The 18,218-nt window shown below is 49.1% G+C and overlaps 1 protein-coding gene and 1 pseudogene across 15 annotated transcripts in view; both read left to right on the top strand.

Annotated features, from left to right (window-relative positions):
• Positions 1 to 18,218, top strand: part of ARMH1 (armadillo like helical domain containing 1) — a 96,905-nt gene that overhangs the window by 62,606 nt on the left and 16,081 nt on the right. For 11 of the 14 annotated variants that reach the window (XR_014236621.1, XR_014236622.1, XM_082364552.1 and 8 more), the window contains 4 exons: positions 2,401 to 2,523; positions 2,622 to 2,694; positions 2,842 to 3,126; positions 3,396 to 3,499. Coding sequence is in view for 12 of the 14 variants with exons in the window: in XM_082364552.1 (XP_082220678.1) it covers positions 2,401 to 2,523; positions 2,622 to 2,694; positions 2,842 to 3,126; positions 3,396 to 3,499 (585 nt within the window). In the remaining 2 variants the exon portion in view is untranslated. Of the gene's footprint in view, positions 1 to 2,400; positions 2,524 to 2,621; positions 2,695 to 2,841; positions 3,127 to 3,395; positions 3,500 to 3,573; positions 5,304 to 18,218 lie in introns of those variants that run through there. The other 3 variants (XM_082364554.1, XM_082364557.1, XM_082364553.1) reach the window with 3 other exon arrangements.
• Positions 8,408 to 10,429, top strand: LOC309615450 (transcriptional adapter 2-alpha pseudogene; annotated as a pseudogene). Its single transcript has one exon. The product of its transcript is annotated as a transcriptional adapter 2-alpha pseudogene (transcript).

Genomic DNA, 18,218 nt, shown 5'->3' with positions numbered 1-18,218 from the left:
TCACGGGCTTAGCTGCTCCGCGGCGTGTGGGATCTTCCCAGGCCAGGGCTCGAACCCGTGTCCCCTGCATTGGCAGGCGGATTCTTAACCACTGTGCCACCAGGGAAGTCCCAGATCGCTTGTCTTTTACCTTTTACTAAAGATTTTGTGGAGGGGAATGTGTGGGAGGTTGCCTTCTCATCTAAGAGGGAAAGTTTCCCATGTTTCATCTATTAGGTATGACCTTTGCTATAGTTTTTTCTAGATAGCTCTTACCACACTGAGATTCAGTTTTTTCAAACTTTCTTTCTATTAAGGTGATTGCATTGTGCATTCCTAGATGGCACATTATTCCTTTTACATACTGCTAGACTCAATTTGCTAATATTTTGTGTAGAGTTTTTGCATCCATGTTCACGAGTAAGATTGCTATATAACTTCTCTAGAGCCTCACTTACAGCTGGGGGCAGGGAATCCGAGAACCCAGTTCCCAACCTACAACTTAAACTTGGAACTGCTTTCTAAAACAACAAGTTGGCTGTATCTTCTGTTTCTTAACTAGGAACCTCTTTATATTTCTACACATCAGCCATTTGTCTTTGAAAACCCACATACTTACCCTTATTTAAGTAAAACCTCAGAAGATTCCACTACCAATTCTCAAGTGTTTCTCTCCACGAAAGTCTTTGCCAAGACACAAAAGATTTCATTAAACTGGGGAGAAATGTGTATGTGTGTACCATGCATGCCCATCCTCCCATATACTCGTTGGTCCCCCAACGTTTGTGGTGCCTTTGTACCTACCAACGAAAGCCTTTCTTCCATTGTAGAGAATTACCCCTAAACGTGTTCTTACTGGGTAAAAGCTCCTGACAAGAAAATAAAAGGTGGGACTTCCCTGGTGGCGTAGTGGTTAAGAACCCACCTGCCAACGCAGGGGACACGGGCTCGAGCCCTGGTCCGGGAAGATCCCACATGTCGCCGAGCAACTAAGCCCGTGCGCCACAACTACTGAGCCCGAGTGCCACAACTACTGAAGCCCCCGCGCCTAGAGCCGGTGCGCCACAACAAGAGGAGCCACCGCAAGGCGAAGCCCGCGCACCGCAACAAAGAGTAGGCCCCCTGCTCGCCACAACTCGAGAAGGCCCGTGCACAGTAACAAAGACCCAACGCAGCCATAAATAAATAAATAGATTTTTATTTTTAATTTTTTTAAAAAGAAAATAAAACATTAATTTCTGTTTTTCAAACAGATAATACTGTTAATATTTCTCACGTAGTCTACACTGCATTCTGGTATGCAGATGAGCTAGTCAGGGAAACAACTTTGCCCTCGAAGTAAGTGGAGAGGCCAGCAGCACTTGACTCTGCAGCTGGGGGGACAGCTCATTTCCAAGCCCAGTCTTCCATGCAGCAAGCACTTGTGTTTACCCGCTGTCCTATCACACCGCATTACCTGCCCCCTTCCAGCTCTGCCTGTCTGGGGTTCTTTTCTCTTTACCAAAATATTCAGTCCTCTGCCATCTTCCCAGGCTCTCCCACAGCCCACCCACCCCTTTTATAGCACTTGTCACCAAACTGTTCGCCGGGCCCAAGAGGCGTCCTATGCAGATTTGCCGAAAGGCTGAGTCAATGCTAGATGGAATGAATGACTGCGAAGCAGCTACAGAAAATGCCCTCTTTAAATTCTAGTCCCCTCCTCCTTCCTAACCGAATCTGTCCCTCCTTTTGCTTCCACCACTTCCTAGCTGTGGTACCTTAGGCAAGTGCTTTACCTCTCTGTGCCTCATTCCCTCAAATGTCCAATAGGGATAAGTCATCATGCTATTGCAAAAGGAAGCTCGTTGGTCACAGGGATCGTCACTGGGACACTGAACGGAGAGCCCTCAGCACAGAGCCTAGGCAAACAGGGCCTCAATAAGGGTTCGTCAGAAAGGAAAGTTTCTCTAAACTGCTGTCTACCTTGCCTCCTTTCTCATTTTCTGCTACACCTCCCCACCCACTTGCTCTGTCTCCCTCTCACCCCTTGTCTTTCCCCATCCTGTCTCCCTTTGAAGACCCGCGGTCCTTCCCTCCTCCACGAAACCTTCTAGATTCCTCAAAGCCCTTTGGCGGCCCTACCTCTGTGGGGCCTCCAGCTCTTTTCAGCCTCTCAGCCTCCAACCCTTCTTCCTCCGGCTCTGGCTGGTTCTGTGAGTCCCAGGGGGCCTCGGCCTCCTCCTCCCTCTCCCCTTTAACCACGAGCTCCAGAAGGGCAGGACTGAGGGGTCGCCGGCCCAGCTCCCCCCACGCCTGGCCCAGTGCTGGCCAGTAACAGGTGCTAAGAAAGGTCGATAAGGAGTTGGGGGGGAGGGGGTGCTGCTTCCTTGCGAGGGTGGGGAGTGGAGCGGCGGGCCTCTCCAGCGCCCCTGCCTTCCCCAGCCATCGAGCTGATCAAGGACCTGGTCAACTACGACGTGTGCCCGGCGCTGCTCAAGGGCCTCGTGGCGCTGCTGAGACCGTCCTTCGAGGAGACCAGCAAACAGCAGTCCCAGATCGTCAGCGGTAGGGATCCGCTGGGATCGGGGTGGTGGACCCCGACGCGGCAGGGTGGAAGACGAGGGCGAGGGGTCCTCCAGCCTCACGGCCACTCCCTCTTGCAGACTCTTCGGTTCTGCAGCTCACCGCCCACCTGCCGTTGTTCTTGCAGCAGGCCGCGGCCGCCAAGGCCATCGGGTAAGCGGGCAGCAGGTAGTGGGCGGATGCGGCAAGCCAGGCCCGGCGCTGCCCCGCGGGCCCCCAAGAGCGCTCCGGCCGCCCGGAGGGTCCCACGGGGCCGCCGCAGCCCGAATCCCACCCCCACCCCACGCCACCCCCGCCCAGGATCCTGGCGCGAGGCAACACGAGCCTAGCCGAGGAGATGCTGCACCTGCGCGTGGTGCACAGCCTCATGGCCGCCATGGGCAACATGGACCACAGCAACAGCCAGCGGCAGGCCAGCCTCACGCTAGAGGTGCGCTGGGCGGCCGGGCGGCGCGGCGGGCACAGCGCGTGGGCACGGCAGTCACGCCCCCTCGCCCGCCCACGCAGTACTTTGTGCAGTTATTCCCAGTGGTGGAGGAGCACGTGCGCAGGTCCATGGGGGAGGAACTCTACAAGCTCTTCCGTGTAAGTGCTCCCGCCCCGCCGCGCCCCGCGGGACGGAACAGTGCCCCTGTGCACACCCCAGCGCACGGCCCCTCCCCTTGTACACCCCACACACAGATCGGCCTCGGGGCCGGCGGCGGGAGGGACTGCCCTGGCTTGGGCTTCTCCGCCTGGCACCCTTCCGTCCCCTTTCCTGCCCTTCCAGTCAGGCTAAGGGCCTGACCGCAGCCTGCAACCTCCGTCTGCCCACGCCCAACTCCGAGTCCAGGCTGCCCTGGCATCCAGCCCAGGTCCCCTTGCTCCTGTCCTCAGAGCAACGCCGAGGACTTGTACGTGAAAATAGATAGCATTCAGGCGGACATCTTGGCGGCCAACAAAGTCAATGTCACCAAAGGTGAGTGGGGTGTGAGGGGGCCTGGAGCAGAGGTGCGGCGGCACCCGGACTCAGGCTCACCTCCCTGTCCCCAGAGCTGGATCTCAGTGGCCTCTCCGACAGCACCATGAGCTTTTACTTTGGCCATTGTAATCAGGGTCAGGTGGCCTACATCACACACTTCCAGAAGGAGGCTGTGGAAGAAAAGGAGTGACAGAGCCTCCAAGGCCAGCCAGGAAGCCAAGGCTGTGTGGCAGGGAAGCCTGGCAGAAGGAAGGTGCCAGGGCCAAGCCCCGGTTGACTCCTCTTGGCCCTTGGTGGGAGGCTGGGGTTCTGCCCGCCAGAGGGGGAAAAGGAGAGCTGGCTGGGAAGGGTTCAATAAACAAACAGTCTTGCTATCTATCTGGCGTCCGTGTGTGGAGGGCAGAGGGAGATCTAGTGAGAGTTATGACGATGGGTCGGGGTGCCCCTGCTCACCAAGGAAAAAAGCTGGTCTGAGGGGAAGGACCACCAACGTCGTAGAAGATTCAAGGGCACAGCCTGAGGAGCGGGCCTTACCTCAGCTCCCTGCTGGCCCCTGCGCTCTCCCCTCCAGGACACCACACCCACCTGGTTTTTCTCCTGCCTCTCCGGTTGCTTCCTTTCATTCTCTTTTGCTGATTCCTCCTCTTCAACCCAGCTGCCTTCAAGGTGGAGTGAGGCAGGACTCTGACCTGGAGCCTCTTCCCTACGTTTACACCCTGGTGATTCCATTACTTTAAGTACCACTTCTGTGCAACGACTCCCACATTTCTATTTCCAGCTAAACATTTCTACCTCATTGTGTTGTCGACGAAAAATTTAATCAGTCGATCGAAGAAAGCAATGGAAAATTTTATTCGAGCCAAATGGGCGGCGTATAAGCCGGGAGCAGCCTCTCAGAAAGCTCCAAGAACTGTTCTGCCTGTGAGAGGTCAAAGCACAGTTATCCAGGGCTTTGTACGTTAAATGACGTACACAGTGACATTCACACAATCCAGATCTACACCTACAAAGCAAGTAATGGGTCATGGGTCATCAGGGCCCCTTACAAGATCAAGAAGGAAGGTTATCTCCTAAGGAGTTCTCTGGTTGATACTAGGAGAATGTCGCTCTTTACAGTTGAGCAGCTATTTCTGCCGGTGGGGAGGTTGGTTGAGGCATGATGCCGATACGCAATGCACAGTAGAGGGAAGAGAGGAGGCCACAGGGCAGAGAACATTTTTTGTGTTCAAATTTTCCTTGACTTGCCTTAGAATATGGATTTGTATTTCATCAGTGTCCAAATCTGAACTCCCAGTCCTGTGCCATCTTCCCCAACTCAGCTGATGGCAACTCATCCTTCCTGCCACTCAGAACAAAATCGTGGTGTTCTCCTTGATGTCTCTCTTTAACCTCTGGATCCATTCTGTCTGTCGACTCTACCTTCCAAATATATCCAGAATCCAACTATGTCTCACTACCTCCATTGCTAATACTCGGGTGCAAGCCACCATCATCTCTCCTCTAGATGACTCTGCTTTCTGCCCCATTCTCTTTGTCGACACAGCAGCCAGAGTGGTCCTTGTAAACTTCAGATTCTGTCACTCTGCTCAGAACCTTGCAGGGCTCTCCATTTCACTGAGTAAAGCCCAAGCCCTTACTGTTATGGCCTCCAGGGTGATCTAGTCTCCCATGACTTCTGAACTCTCTCCTACGTCCCTCTCTCTTCTTCACTGGGCTCCAGACACATTGGCTGTGTGGTTCTTGAAGTTGACAAAACAAGCTCCTGGGGCTTCCCTGGTGGCGCAGTGGTTGAGAATCTGCCTGCCAAAGCAGGGGACACGGGTTCGAGCCCTGGTCTGGGAAGAGTCCACATGCCGCGGAGCAACTAGGCCCGTGAGCCACAACTACTGAGCCTGCGCGTCTGGAGCCTGTGCTCCGCAACAAGAGAGGCCGCGATAGTGAGAGGCCCGCGCACCGCGATGAAGAGTGGCCCCCCGCTCGCCGCAGCTAGAGAAAGCCCTCGCACAGAAACGAAAGACCCAACACAGCCAAAAATAAATAAACAAATAAATTAATTAATAAAAACAAGCTCCTGCTTTAGGGCTTTTGTGCAGACTTCTCTGCTGAACACTTGAGAGAGGTTCTGTTCCTAGACCTCTCACCCCAGGTGTCTGCATGGCTAACTCCTTGACCTCCTTTCAACTCTTTACACAAAAGCTATCTTCTCAGGACTTACCTGGTGGTGCAGTGGATAAGACTCCGTGCTCCCAATACAGGGGGCCAGGGTTCGATCCCTGGTCAGGGAACTAGATCCCACGTGCACGCCACAACTAAGGAACTGGCGAGCCACAACGAAGGAGCCCGCCTGCCGCAACTAAGACCCGGTGCAACCAAATAAATAAATAATTTTCTTAAAAAACAAAGTTATCTTCTCAGGAAGGGTTACCCTTTTTTAAGTCGCATCCCACACTACCAACCCCTATACTCTGACCCCCAACCCCTGCCACTGCTGTTTTTTCCATAGCACTTATTTATGTGTTATTTATTTATTGTCTGTCTCCCCACCTGAATGTAAGCTCCAGCAGGGCAGGGATATTTGTTTTCATTACTGATATATCCCAGATGCTGAGAACAATGCCTGGCACATATGAATGAATGAATGACCGAGTTACTGTGAGGGAATTGTCCCTCAAAGTCAGAGGACATGAAGTCAGATGGCAGTAATTCTCCAGGATGCCACAAGAGGGCATCACCGGCCCCGATCTTGTTGGTCAAAGGCAGCCTAATTGAGCCTCAGCTTTCCTCTATTTGGGCGGAGGGAGGAGAGAAAAGTTAACGAAATATCGGTATGTCTTCCATAAAGCTAAATGGATTTCCTGTTTTAAAGACGTGTCCTGTCCTTTGGTGTCAAGTCACTCTTACTGTTTTTAGTCTTGGAATGGCCTTTTTGTAGAATCATGATTTTTAAAATTAGTACCGCAGAAATTTTTTGGAAATTTTAATAATTGGAAAATCCAACAATCTGGAAACCACTGGTCTAAGATGATAATAGTTTAATAACAATGGAACTTTAAAAAAAATGAAATCCTAAGGGACTTCCCTGGTGGTCCAGTGGCTAAGACTCCACGCTCCCAATGCAGGGGGCCCAGGTTCGATCCCCGGTCAGGGACCTAGATCCCACATGCTGCAACTAAGGGTTCTCATGCCGTAGCTAAAGATCATGCATGCCGCAGTTAAGACCTGGCTCAGCCAAATAAATAAATACTTTTTAAAATAAATAAATAAAAATGAAATCTTAAGTATACTACAAATATCCAAAACAAATATACGTTACATGAAATGTATCACTATACATTTATTTTCCCCCAACTTTTTATTCCCAAAAGTTCAAAACTACAAAAAGTTGAAAGAATGAGTACCTATGACACATTTTCTTTCTCTCTTTCTGTTTACTGGGCTATTAGCAAGTTTCCGATAGCATGACATTTCACTACTAAATATTTCACATTACGTGTCTATAAGAATAAGGCCGTTCTCCCACATAATTACTATATCATTATTGTGGTAGTGTGAGTCATAGCCTCCAAATACATCCACATCCTAATCCCAGGAACCTGTAGATATGTTACTTCACATGGTAAAAGGGATTTTGCAGGTGTGATTTAAGGATCTTGAGATGGGGAGATTCTCCTGGATTATCTAGGTGGGCCCCAGGTAATTACGAGGGTCTTTAGACGGCAGGAGGATCCAGAGTTAGTTAGGAGATGACACGACAGAAGCAAGAGATTTGGAGTGCAAGGAAGGGGTCACAGGCCAAGGAATGAAGGCAGCTTTCTAAAGGCAAGGGAACAGATTCTCCCTTGAAGCCTCTAGAAAAGAGTGCAGCCCTGTCAACACCTTAATTCTACACTCCTGACCTCCAGAACTGTAAGAGAATAAATTTGGGTTGTTTTAAGTCACTAAGCGTGTGATAATTTGTTACAGCAGCAAGAAAACAAATACAATTATTAATTCAATACTGTCATGTGAAACAGAGTACATATTAAAATTTCCACAAAGGTACCAAAAGTGTACCTTCTGCTTTCTTCCTGCCTTCCTTTTCTTGGTGTGTTATTGGGTTTGGTCCAGGATCCAGTTAAGGTTTGTATATTGCATTTGATTGTCATGTAGTATAAGCTTTTTTTTTTTTTTGTCTGTCTAATTTATGCATTGTATTTATTTTGGGCTGTGTTGGGTCTTCGTGGCTGCGCGCGGGCTTTCTCTAGTTGCGTGGAGCAGGGGCTGCTCTTCGGTGCGGTGCGCGGGCTTCTCACTGCGGTGGCTTCTCTTCCTGCCGGGCACGGGCTCTAGGCGCGCGGGCTTCAGTGCTTGTGGCACGCGGGCTCTAGAGTACAGGCTCAGTAGTTGTGGTGCCCGGGCTTAGTTGCTCCGCGGCATGTGGGATCTTCCGGGACCAGGGCTCGAACCCGTGTCCCCTGCAGTGGCAGGCGGATTCTTAACCCCTGCACCACCAGGGAAGCCCTAAGCTTACTTCTAAAGTTAAAATTTACAGCAATTACTTGCTGTCTTGATCCACATTAGAAACTGGAAACTACAGAAAATCTCGAGCATTTCCTTTTCCTTTTCTTTTTTTTGGCCGCGCCGCGCGGCCTGCTCGGTTTCTGTTCCCCAACTAGGGATAGAACCCGCGCCCTCTGCAGTGGAAGCGTGGAGCCCTAACCACTGGAGCGCCAGGGAATTCCTAGGATCTCTTGTTTTTAACAATTCTAGTTCTAAGGCTAAACTACCTCATCACAAAGTATATATATAAATATGTATCATGGCGCCTGCGCCGCACGGGAGCCAGCACGCAAGCCCAGGGCGCGCGCGCCGCTGGCGTTTCCTCGGCGCGGAGGAGGGGAATGCAGTAAGGGGGGCGGGGGGGGGGGTCGTCAGCTTTGGTGTCTGTGTTGGCCAGTTCTGAAATCTCCTTGAAGGAGCCCTACATTGAGGAAGATCAAAGCAGCAGTCTTTGCCAACTGGGGAATGGACTGTTTGAGTTCCTTTAGCAATGACCCCTCTGATAAGCCACCTTGCCGAGGCTGCTCCTCCTACCTCATGGAGCCTCATATCAAGTGTGCTGAATGTGGGCCACCTCCTTTTTTCCTGTGCTTACAGTGTTTCACTCGAGGATTTGAGTACAAGAAACATCAACGTGATCATACTTACGAAATAATGACCTCAGATTTTCCTGTTCTTGACCCCAGCTGGACTGCTCAAGAAGAAATGGCCCTTTTAGAAGCTGTGATGGACTGTGGCTTTGGAAATTGGCAGGAAGTAGCCAATCAAATGTGCACCAAGACCAAGGAGGAGTGTGAGAAGCACTACATGAAGCATTTCATCAATAACCCTCTATTTGCATCTACCCTGCTAAACCTGAAGCAAGCAGAGGAGGCAAAAACTGCTGACACAGCCATTCCATTTCACTCTACAGATGACCCTCCCCGACCTACCTCTGACTCCTTGCTTTCTCGGGACATGGCAGGATACATGCCAGCTCGAGCAGATTTCATTGAGGAGTTTGACAAGTATGCAGAATGGGACTTGAGAGACATTGATTTTGTTGAAGATGACTCGGACATTTTACACGAATTATATAAGAGACCATGGATTAATCAACCTTAGAAAGTTTCAGTTAATGGAACGGCGGTATCCCAAGGAAGTCCAAGACCTTTATGAAACAATGAGGCGATTTGCAAGGATAGTGGGGCCGGTGGAACATGACAAGTTCATTGAAAGCCATGCATTGGAATTCGAACCCGGAAGGGAAATCAAGAGGCTCCAGGAATACAGGACAGCAGGCATTACCAACTTTTGTAGTGCCAGAACCTATGATCACCTCAAGAAGACTCGAGAAGAGGAACGCCTCAAACGCACTATGCTCTCGGAGGTTCTCCAGTACCTCCAGGACGGTAGCGCCTGCCAGCAGGGGCTCCGCCGGCGGGCTGCCATTGATTCTGGCCTGAGTTCTTCCGTACCAATGGCTTCGAATTCAGGTACACGAAGTGCACCGCCCTTGAACCTCACTGGCCTCCCTGGCACAGAGAAGTTGAATGAAAAAGAAAAGGAGCTCTGTCAGGTGGTGAGATTGGCCCCAGGAGCCTATTTAGAATACAAATCTGCTCTACTGAACGAATGTAACAAGCAAGGAGGCTTGAGACTGGCACAGGCAAGAGCACTCATCAAGATAGACGTGAACAAAACCCGGAAAATCTATGATTTCCTCATCCGAGAAGGATACATCACTAAAGCCTGAGGCTCTCCGGGCCTGGTGGGCCAAAGGACAGTACGGGCATTCTGGAGTTTTGTTTTTGAGCTGAATTCTGCTTGCAAAAAGAGGGGAAGAACCAAGGAAACCTTAAGTTGTACTAATGTCTACTTTCTTCTCCCCCCTGCTTTAAAATACTGCTGTTGTTGGTATTCTGCTGCAGAGTTATGTGCGAGATAAGCTATTATTAACTGTGTGTGGGCATTCATTCCTAACCCCTCTTGTAACTAAAACAAGAACCACAGCACCTCACGTCACAGTGTTGGTAGAAATAGAACTAAACCAGTCTTTAGTCCCAGGAGTCCAGCTCAGATCCTTGTACTTGCTTGGGAGGTTGGTTTTCTGATTATCTGTTTTGTCTTCAAACATTACAGACAGATTTAAAATAAAGAGGTTATAGAGAGAGAAAGCTTTCTCTTTCTGTCTGAGGATTCTTTTAAGCTGACAACTTACGTTTATGAGCAAAGAGGAGGAAAATCTCCCCATGATGGTGTTGTCCCAAACTGCATCTTCAACTTTAATGTCTGGCTTTGTAAGTTGCAGTCTGGCTGTCTAATCTGCAGTAGGCTCTTGAGGAGGTGACACTGGATATAAAATGTCTCTGTTATTTTTAGAATTAATGGATTAAAATGTTGTGCTACAGGGCTTCCCTGGTGGCGCAGTGGTTGAGAGTCCGCCTGCCAATGCAGGGGACACGGGTTCGAGCCCTGGTCTGGGAAGATCCCACATGCCGCGGAGCAACTGAGCCCGTGAGCCACAACTGCTGAGCCTGCGCGTCTGGAGCCCGTGCTCCGCAACAGGAGAGGCCGCGACGGTGAGAGGCCCGCGCACCGCAATGAAGAGTGGCCCCCACTCGCCGCAACTGGAGAAAGCCCTCGCACAAAAACGAAGACCCAACACAGCCAAAAATAAATATAAAATAAATAAATCAATTAAAAGAAAGGTTTAAAAAAAATAATAAATAAAAATAAAATGTTAAAAAAATAAAAAAATGTTGTGCTACTTCAAATAAATAAATACATAATAAAATAAACATGTATCACACAAAAATCAACCAACTATACTTCAATTTTTTTGAAGTTTTTAGAAAAGCCAAGTTCCACAAGTGCAGCAGTTAGAACCACAATCCCAGAGACGTGGGTCTCGCCTGAGGTGCTCACGTACTGCCTTGAAAGACCTTTGCAGACAAATAGGCCCAAGCCTCCACTTGAATTCAAGACCTAACCAAGGCCAGGTTAAGCGGATACTCTACAGCTAGCAACCGTCTACTGCACGATTGACTTGCTCCGTGCCAGGCCCCGTGCCGAGCACAAGAAGCAGTTCAAGTTCATGCGTGGTGGTCTTCAACGTGCAAACATAAACCCGAAGCCCTAGGAACAAAGTGCGTTCTGCAGCTCCGTGAGTACATGCATTTCTGAAAACCGTGGGGCCGCTCGCGCTAAGGAAACGGTGGGCGCTTGTCTCGCCTCTCCTCCTCCCACCCACGGGTGCCGAAACCGCAAGCACGGCTCGCCACTGTACTTCACTGGTCTCGCGCCGCCAACCGATGGCACTCCAGGTGCTTGCCCAGGTTCCGAAACCGCACGGATATCACGCGCCTCACCGCGAAAACACCAACAAAACAACCATCAAGGGGGAAGAAAACACGACACACCACACGCTGGACAAGAACAAATCGGGACACACCGACGCAAACACGACCTGCAACAAAACCAGAACTGCCTTACCACTTTTTCCAAAACGGGAAACACTTCCGCCAGACATACAGAAGTACAGGACATTCCTTTAACTTTTTGTACAAAGTTATTAGCCTTGTGAAAACAAGGCCTCAAAAAATTGGTGAGAAACTCGGAGCTGTTTCTCTCCACGGAAATCTTTAGTAAAAGGCGAAAGATTTATGCGTTCTGAAGAGAAACCAGAGTATGGCGTCATAGCCTCTCACACAGTCCTCGGCTAACGGTAAGTCCCAAGTCACCAATGGTAACTATTTACCCGCAAACAACGAGTGAGTTCTGCCATTATTTCAGACAAGTCTCTGAAAATATCCTGATTTCGAGCGGGGGCGGGAGTCAAAAGAAATACAAGAATCTAGCCTTTTGAAAGTAGGCAAGACCCGGAATGCAATGCATTGTGGGTATGTAAATGAAGCCCAGTCACCAACCTCGCGCTTCGGCAAATGCCTTCGTTTATTAGTTTTCCTGCTCGGTCTAGAGCCACCACCAGGGGGCGGAGCAGAAGCCAGATGGGAATATAGTCGCCGAGTCCAACCAGAAAGTCTGTTTTTTTGTTTGTTTTTGTTTTGTTTTGTTTTGTTTTTAAGATAATTTCACAGGTTGGGGCAGATTTCCCTTTATTTTTTTAGTCTTCTTTTTTTTTTCCTTTAAGTTTTATTTATATATTTATTTATTTTTGGCTGTGTTGGCTCTTTGTTGCTGCACGTGAGCTTTCTCTAGTTGCCGCGAGCGGGGGCTACTCTTCATTGCGGTGCGCGGGCTTCTCATTGCGGTGGCTTCTCTTGTTGCGGAGCACGGGCTGTAGGCGTGCGGGCTTTAGTAGTTGCGGCACGCGGGCTCTAGAGCGCAGGCTCAGTAGTTGTGGCGCACGGGCGTTGTTGCTCCGTGGCCTGTGGGATCTTCCGGGACCAGGGCTCGAACCCGTGTCCCCTGCACTGGCAGGCGGATTCTTAACCACTGTGCCACCAGGGAAGTCCCAGAAAGTCTGTTTTATTTTATTTTATTTTTTTTAAGGGACGACATTTATTCCTTTTCCAAATGTTACAGTAAGACCAGGGGGAAGAAAATGGTCTTAGCAGTTAGGAAAAAAAAAAAAGTGCAAATCTGGGGTTTGGCCGTTAAAAGTTATTTACAACAATGTGGGGGGAGGGAAGACAAGAAGTTGTTTCACATTACAGACCTCCCCCCAACCCCAAAGCTTAATACTTGCTTACAAGTCAAAAAAGAGACACAGTTGATTCACAAGCTGGAGGTTGCAACTTGAGTAAGACATTTAGAAAAACCTAGACGAGGGCAGTGTCCTCCCCCGCCCAGGTGCCACTGTAGGCACAGCACAAGAGACTACAAACAACAGGGCAAGGTGGACACTCAGGGTTTGGGAGTGTAGGCAACCCCACCTCTGGCTCAGGGATTTGGGGAGTAAACATAACCTACTTGGAGAAGAATTGGGGAAGACAACCAGCAAACTGCCTTCTGCGCGGCTGGGGACAGGGAAGGAGGTAGGGCCAGGGGCAGGAGAATTTCACATCACTAACCTAACTTGGGAAACTGCAAGGGACCATCTTCAACTGGCCTTAAGAGGAAGAGCAGATGGATGATGGTGTTGCCGCAATATCAGCTTCCCTGTGCACCAATGCCGAACAGAAATACGGAGACAGAGATTTTGGAGGAAGAGAGAGATGGCTTCATTTTTCTGCCAGGCAGAAGGGAAGACACAGCAGGCTAGCGCCTGAAGAACTGTGCCCCCATCTCCTTCGGGAATCGGAAAAGATTTTATACGTGGGGCTCGCAGTCTGGGATATATGATAAGGATCAAAGTAGTGAAGGTCTTGCATTCTTCTTCTTCCTGCGTTATTTCAAAACAGTCACTGCTGGCATCAGGCAGCCCGGTAATTGGGTCGGTTTGTCTCTGGGCTGTTGGCCTGCGACCTTTTTTCTGAAGTGCAAATGCTACAGGGGGTGATTTGCTACAAGGCAGTGCAGGATGTAATTCACATAGTGTTAAAGAGTCATAGGTTCGGGGTGGCACAGTGGTTAAGAATCCACCTGCCAATGCAGGGGACACGGGTTCGAGCCCTGGCCCGGGAAGATCCCACATGCCAAGGAGCAACTCAGCCCGTGTGCCACAACTCCTGAAGCCCGCGCGCCTAGAGCCCGTGCTCTGCCACAAGAGAAGCCACCCAATGAGAAGCCCGCGCACTTCAACGAAGAGTAGCGCCCGCTCGCCGCAACTAGAGAAAAGCCCGCGCGCGGCAACAAAGACCCAACGCAGCCAAAAATGAAAGTAAATAAATAAATCTTTTTTTTTTTTTAAAAAGTGATTCAGTGGGGAATTCCCTGGCGGTCCAGCAGTTAAGACTCAGTGCTTTTTCTGCCGCGGCCCAGGTTCGATCCTTGGTCGGGGAACTAAGAACCCACAAGCCGAGTGGCACGGCCACAAAAAAAAAAAAAAAAAAAGTGATTCAGTGAATAAATCTTCATTTTTCCAAGGATCCCCATACATCATCAAGGAGCAGACACATAATCAGTGAAGGCTCAAGCATTTAGTGCAAAGTGAAGAGGCAGAACCAGGGAGTTGTCTCCTGGAGCGCTTGGTCCCATGTGGGCAGAGAATGCCATTGGTGGTCAGGGAAATTTCATTAAAATATCCTCATCCATTCATTTTTTTACCCTGAAGGTTCACCTAGCCACGTCTTGCCGCAGGAAAAGCTATCTGAGGCACAGGTTGGCATTTTTTCCAGGGCATCCTGGCACTAAGGTGCCACCAGCTTGTGCCTGGGAAGAGCCCAGCTACTACTGAGAGCTGTGCGGCAGCTGACCAGGCCCCTATAGTCAGATATGAGGAGGAGCCAACCACTCAGACCCCAAAACCAAGCAGCACTAATTCAAGAAAAAGGAAGAAAAGGTTTCACAACCAAACAATAAAAGAACAAGTGAGAAAGACTTGGGGACTGCAGGCACCAGGCTATAGCTGCCAAGTGGCCAGAGGCATCCCAGGCTGCATTTTTATCCAGGTGGGAGAGTGTCTGGGTGAAGACGGGGAGGCTCAGTGTCCTGGTCCCTTTCCCTCCACAGGGTTGCTGGCTCTGTGATTCCAAATTAGAACCATATCTGAGCAATAAGAGGTTGGGGTAGGGTGTAGTTGGGATTATGAGGGCTACCCCAGGAGACCTGGATGAAAGAGAAAGTGCAGAAGCAGTGGCCAGCTGTTTCTGAATCAGGTTGGCCCACAGAGGAAAGGGGCTGTCCCAGAGGCCTGTCCCCAGGGTACCAGGCACTGGAAGGGGTGGCACCAGACATCCTTGAGGATCTTCCTCGTGGGAGAGTAGCTCTTTGATTCTGTGATTGGGAAGAACAGGCTGAGACCAACTGGGGTTCATTCCAGGAATGCAAGGCTGGTTCAATACCCCAAAGTCAACCAATTTTACCTACCAAATTAACAGACTAAAGAAGGAAAATCACATTATTGTATATCAATCATTGCAGAAAATGCATGTGACAAAATTCAAAACTCATTCGTAATTTAAAATTCTCAGAAAAATAGGACTAGAGAAGAGCTTCCCCGGGAATTCCCTGGCGCTTCAGTGGTTAGGACTCCACACTTTCACTGCCAAGGGCCCGGGTTCAATTCCTGGTTGGGGAACTACGATCCCACAAGCCATGCGGCACGCCGGAAAAAAAAAAAAAAAGAAGGAAAAAAAAGAAAGGGTGAGAGAAGAACTTCCCCAGCTTGATAAAAAGCATCTACAAACAAAAAATCTACAGCTAACATTATACTTAAGAACGAAAGACTGAATGCTTTCCCCCTAAATTCAGGAACAGAGCCACTGTGTCTGCTAAAGGATTACTTCTGGCAAAAGAAAAATAATCCTAGGAGACAATTCTCTACAGGTCTTTCACGTTTCTGCACACCTTGTAAATGAAATACTTACTGTTCTTTGTTCCAGACTATCTTTTCAAGGATGTTTGTTTAGCAAACAGCTTTGGAAAATAAAGACAGTTTCGGGACTTCCCTGGTGGCGCAGTGGTTAAGAATCTGCCTGCCAATGCAGGGGACACAGGTTTGATCCCTGGTCCGGGAAGATCCCACAGGCCACGGAGCAACTACGCCTGTGCGCCACAACTGCTGAGCCTGCGCTCTAAAGCCTGCGAGCCACAACTACTGAGCCCGCGTGCCACAACTACTGAAGCCCGCGCGCCTAGAGCTCGTGCTCCGCAACAAGAGAAGCCACCTCGATGAGAAGCCCGCGCACCGCAACGAAGAGTAGCCCCCGCTCGCCACAACTAGAGAAAGCCCGCGCGCAGCAACGAAGACCCAGTGCAGCCAAAAATAAATGAATAAATAAATACATAATAAAGTCCATAAGTTAAAAAGAAAGAGAAAAGAAAAGAAAGATAGTTTCCCCTTTAGAGCAAAGGGCAGGCATGCTTACTGAGTGCTATATAACATTCAGGTTCTCTGAAATCGGGGTTCTTCTTTGTAATAAAATCCATTGCATAAGCCGGCATTCATCTGTGTTACTCCCATGGGACTTGGGGGCAAAGGGAACTGACGCAAGAAGAGAAAACCCATATAATCAATATGAAGACCATAAAAGGAGACATCATTATAGATGGTACATTCATTAAAATCCTTTTGTTAATGACATAATGAAAACTTCTTGCAATATGTTTGAAAATGTAGGTGAAAACAGCGAGAAAACATAATTCACCAAAACATACTCGAGAAGTAGAAAACCCAAATTGTCCTCTAACCATTGAAGAAAATGAATCAGTAATTCATTTTTTCCATAAGATCAGAAGCTTCAGAGAATTCTATCAAACATTCAAGAAAAAATTCTAGTCTTAAACTCTTCCAGAGATTAGAAGAAGATAGTACATCTTTTCCAAAAATCCCTTTCACGGATTTTCCTGGAGGAGTGGCCGTAGCACAGGAATAGACAGCAGTCTTGGAGCGTTACAATCAGTTAAGGAGAGAGTGGCAAATGTAGCTAAGTGTACTCTGGTCTCTCTTCAGATCACTTGTCCTTTTTTTTCCTCTTTCGGCTGCGTTGGGTCTTCGTTATGGTGCGCGGGGTTCTCGTTGCAGTGGCTTCTCTTGTTGTGGAGCGCTGGCTCAGCAGTGGAGGTACGCGGGCTCAGTAGTTGTGGCTCGCGGGCTCTAGCGCGCAGGCTCAGTAGTTGTGGCTCACGGGCTTAGCTGCTCCGCGGCGTGTGGGATCTTCCCAGGCCAGGGCTCGAACCCGTGTCCCCTGCATTGGCAGGCGGATTCTTAACCACTGTGCCACCAGGGAAGTCCCAGATCGCTTGTCTTTTACCTTTTACTAAAGATTTTGTGGAGGGGAATGTGTGGGAGGTTGCCTTCTCATCTAAGAGGGAAAGTTTCCAATGTTTCATCTATTAGGTATGACCTTTGCTATAGTTTTTTCTAGATAGCTCTTACCACACTGAGATTCAGTTTTTTCAAACTTTCTTTCTATCAAGGTGATTGCATTGTGCATTCCTAGATGGCACATTATTCCTTTTACATACTGCTAGACTCAATTTGCTAATATTTTGTGTAGAGTTTTTGCATCCATGTTCACGAGTAAGATTGCTATATAACTTCTCTAGAGCCTCACTTACAGCTGGGGGCAGGGAATCCGAGAACCCAGTTCCCAACCTACAACTTAAACTTGGAACTGCTTTCTAAAACAACAAGTTGGCTGTATCTTCTGTTTCTTAACTAGGAACCTCTTTATATTTCTACACATCAGCCATTTGTCTTTGAAAACCCACATACTTACCCTTATTTAAGTAAAACCTCAGAAGATTCCACTACCAATTCTCAAGTGTTTCTCTCCACGAAAGTCTTTGCCAAGACACAAAAGATTTCATTAAACTGGGGAGAAATGTGTATGTGTGTACCATGCATGCCCATCCTCCCATATACTCGTTGGTCCCCCAACGTTTGTGGTGCCTTTGTACCTACCAACGAAAGCCTTTCTTCCATTGTAGAGAATTACCCCTAAACGTGTTCTTACTGGGTAAAAGCTCCTGACAAGAAAATAAAAGGTGGGACTTCCCTGGTGGCGTAGTGGTTAAGAACCCACCTGCCAACGCAGGGGACACGGGCTCGAGCCCTGGTCCGGGAAGATCCCACATGTCGCCGAGCAACTAAGCCCGTGCGCCACAACTACTGAGCCCGAGTGCCACAACTACTGAAGCCCCCGCGCCTAGAGCCGGTGCGCCACAACAAGAGGAGCCACCGCAAGGCGAAGCCCGCGCACCGCAACAAAGAGTAGGCCCCCTGCTCGCCACAACTCGAGAAGGCCCGTGCACAGTAACAAAGACCCAACGCAGCCATAAATAAATAAATAGATTTTTATTTTTAATTTTTTTAAAAAGAAAATAAAACATTAATTTCTGTTTTTCAAACAGATAATACTGTTAATATTTCTCACGTAGTCTACACTGCATTCTGGTATGCAGATGAGCTAGTCAGGGAAACAACTTTGCCCTCGAAGTAAGTGGAGAGGCCAGCAGCACTTGACTCTGCAGCTGGGGGGACAGCTCATTTCCAAGCCCAGTCTTCCATGCAGCAAGCACTTGTGTTTACCCGCTGCCCTATCACACCGCATTACCTGCCCCCTTCCAGCTCTGCCTGTCTGGGGTTCTTTTCTCTTTACCAAAATATTCAGTCCTCTGCCATCTTCCC

Source organism: Balaenoptera borealis (assembly GCF_965194805.1).
Source record: "Balaenoptera borealis genome assembly, chromosome: 1".
NCBI lineage: Eukaryota > Metazoa > Chordata > Mammalia > Artiodactyla > Balaenopteridae > Balaenoptera > Balaenoptera borealis.
This window is presented reverse-complemented; position numbering and strand designations above follow the sequence as displayed.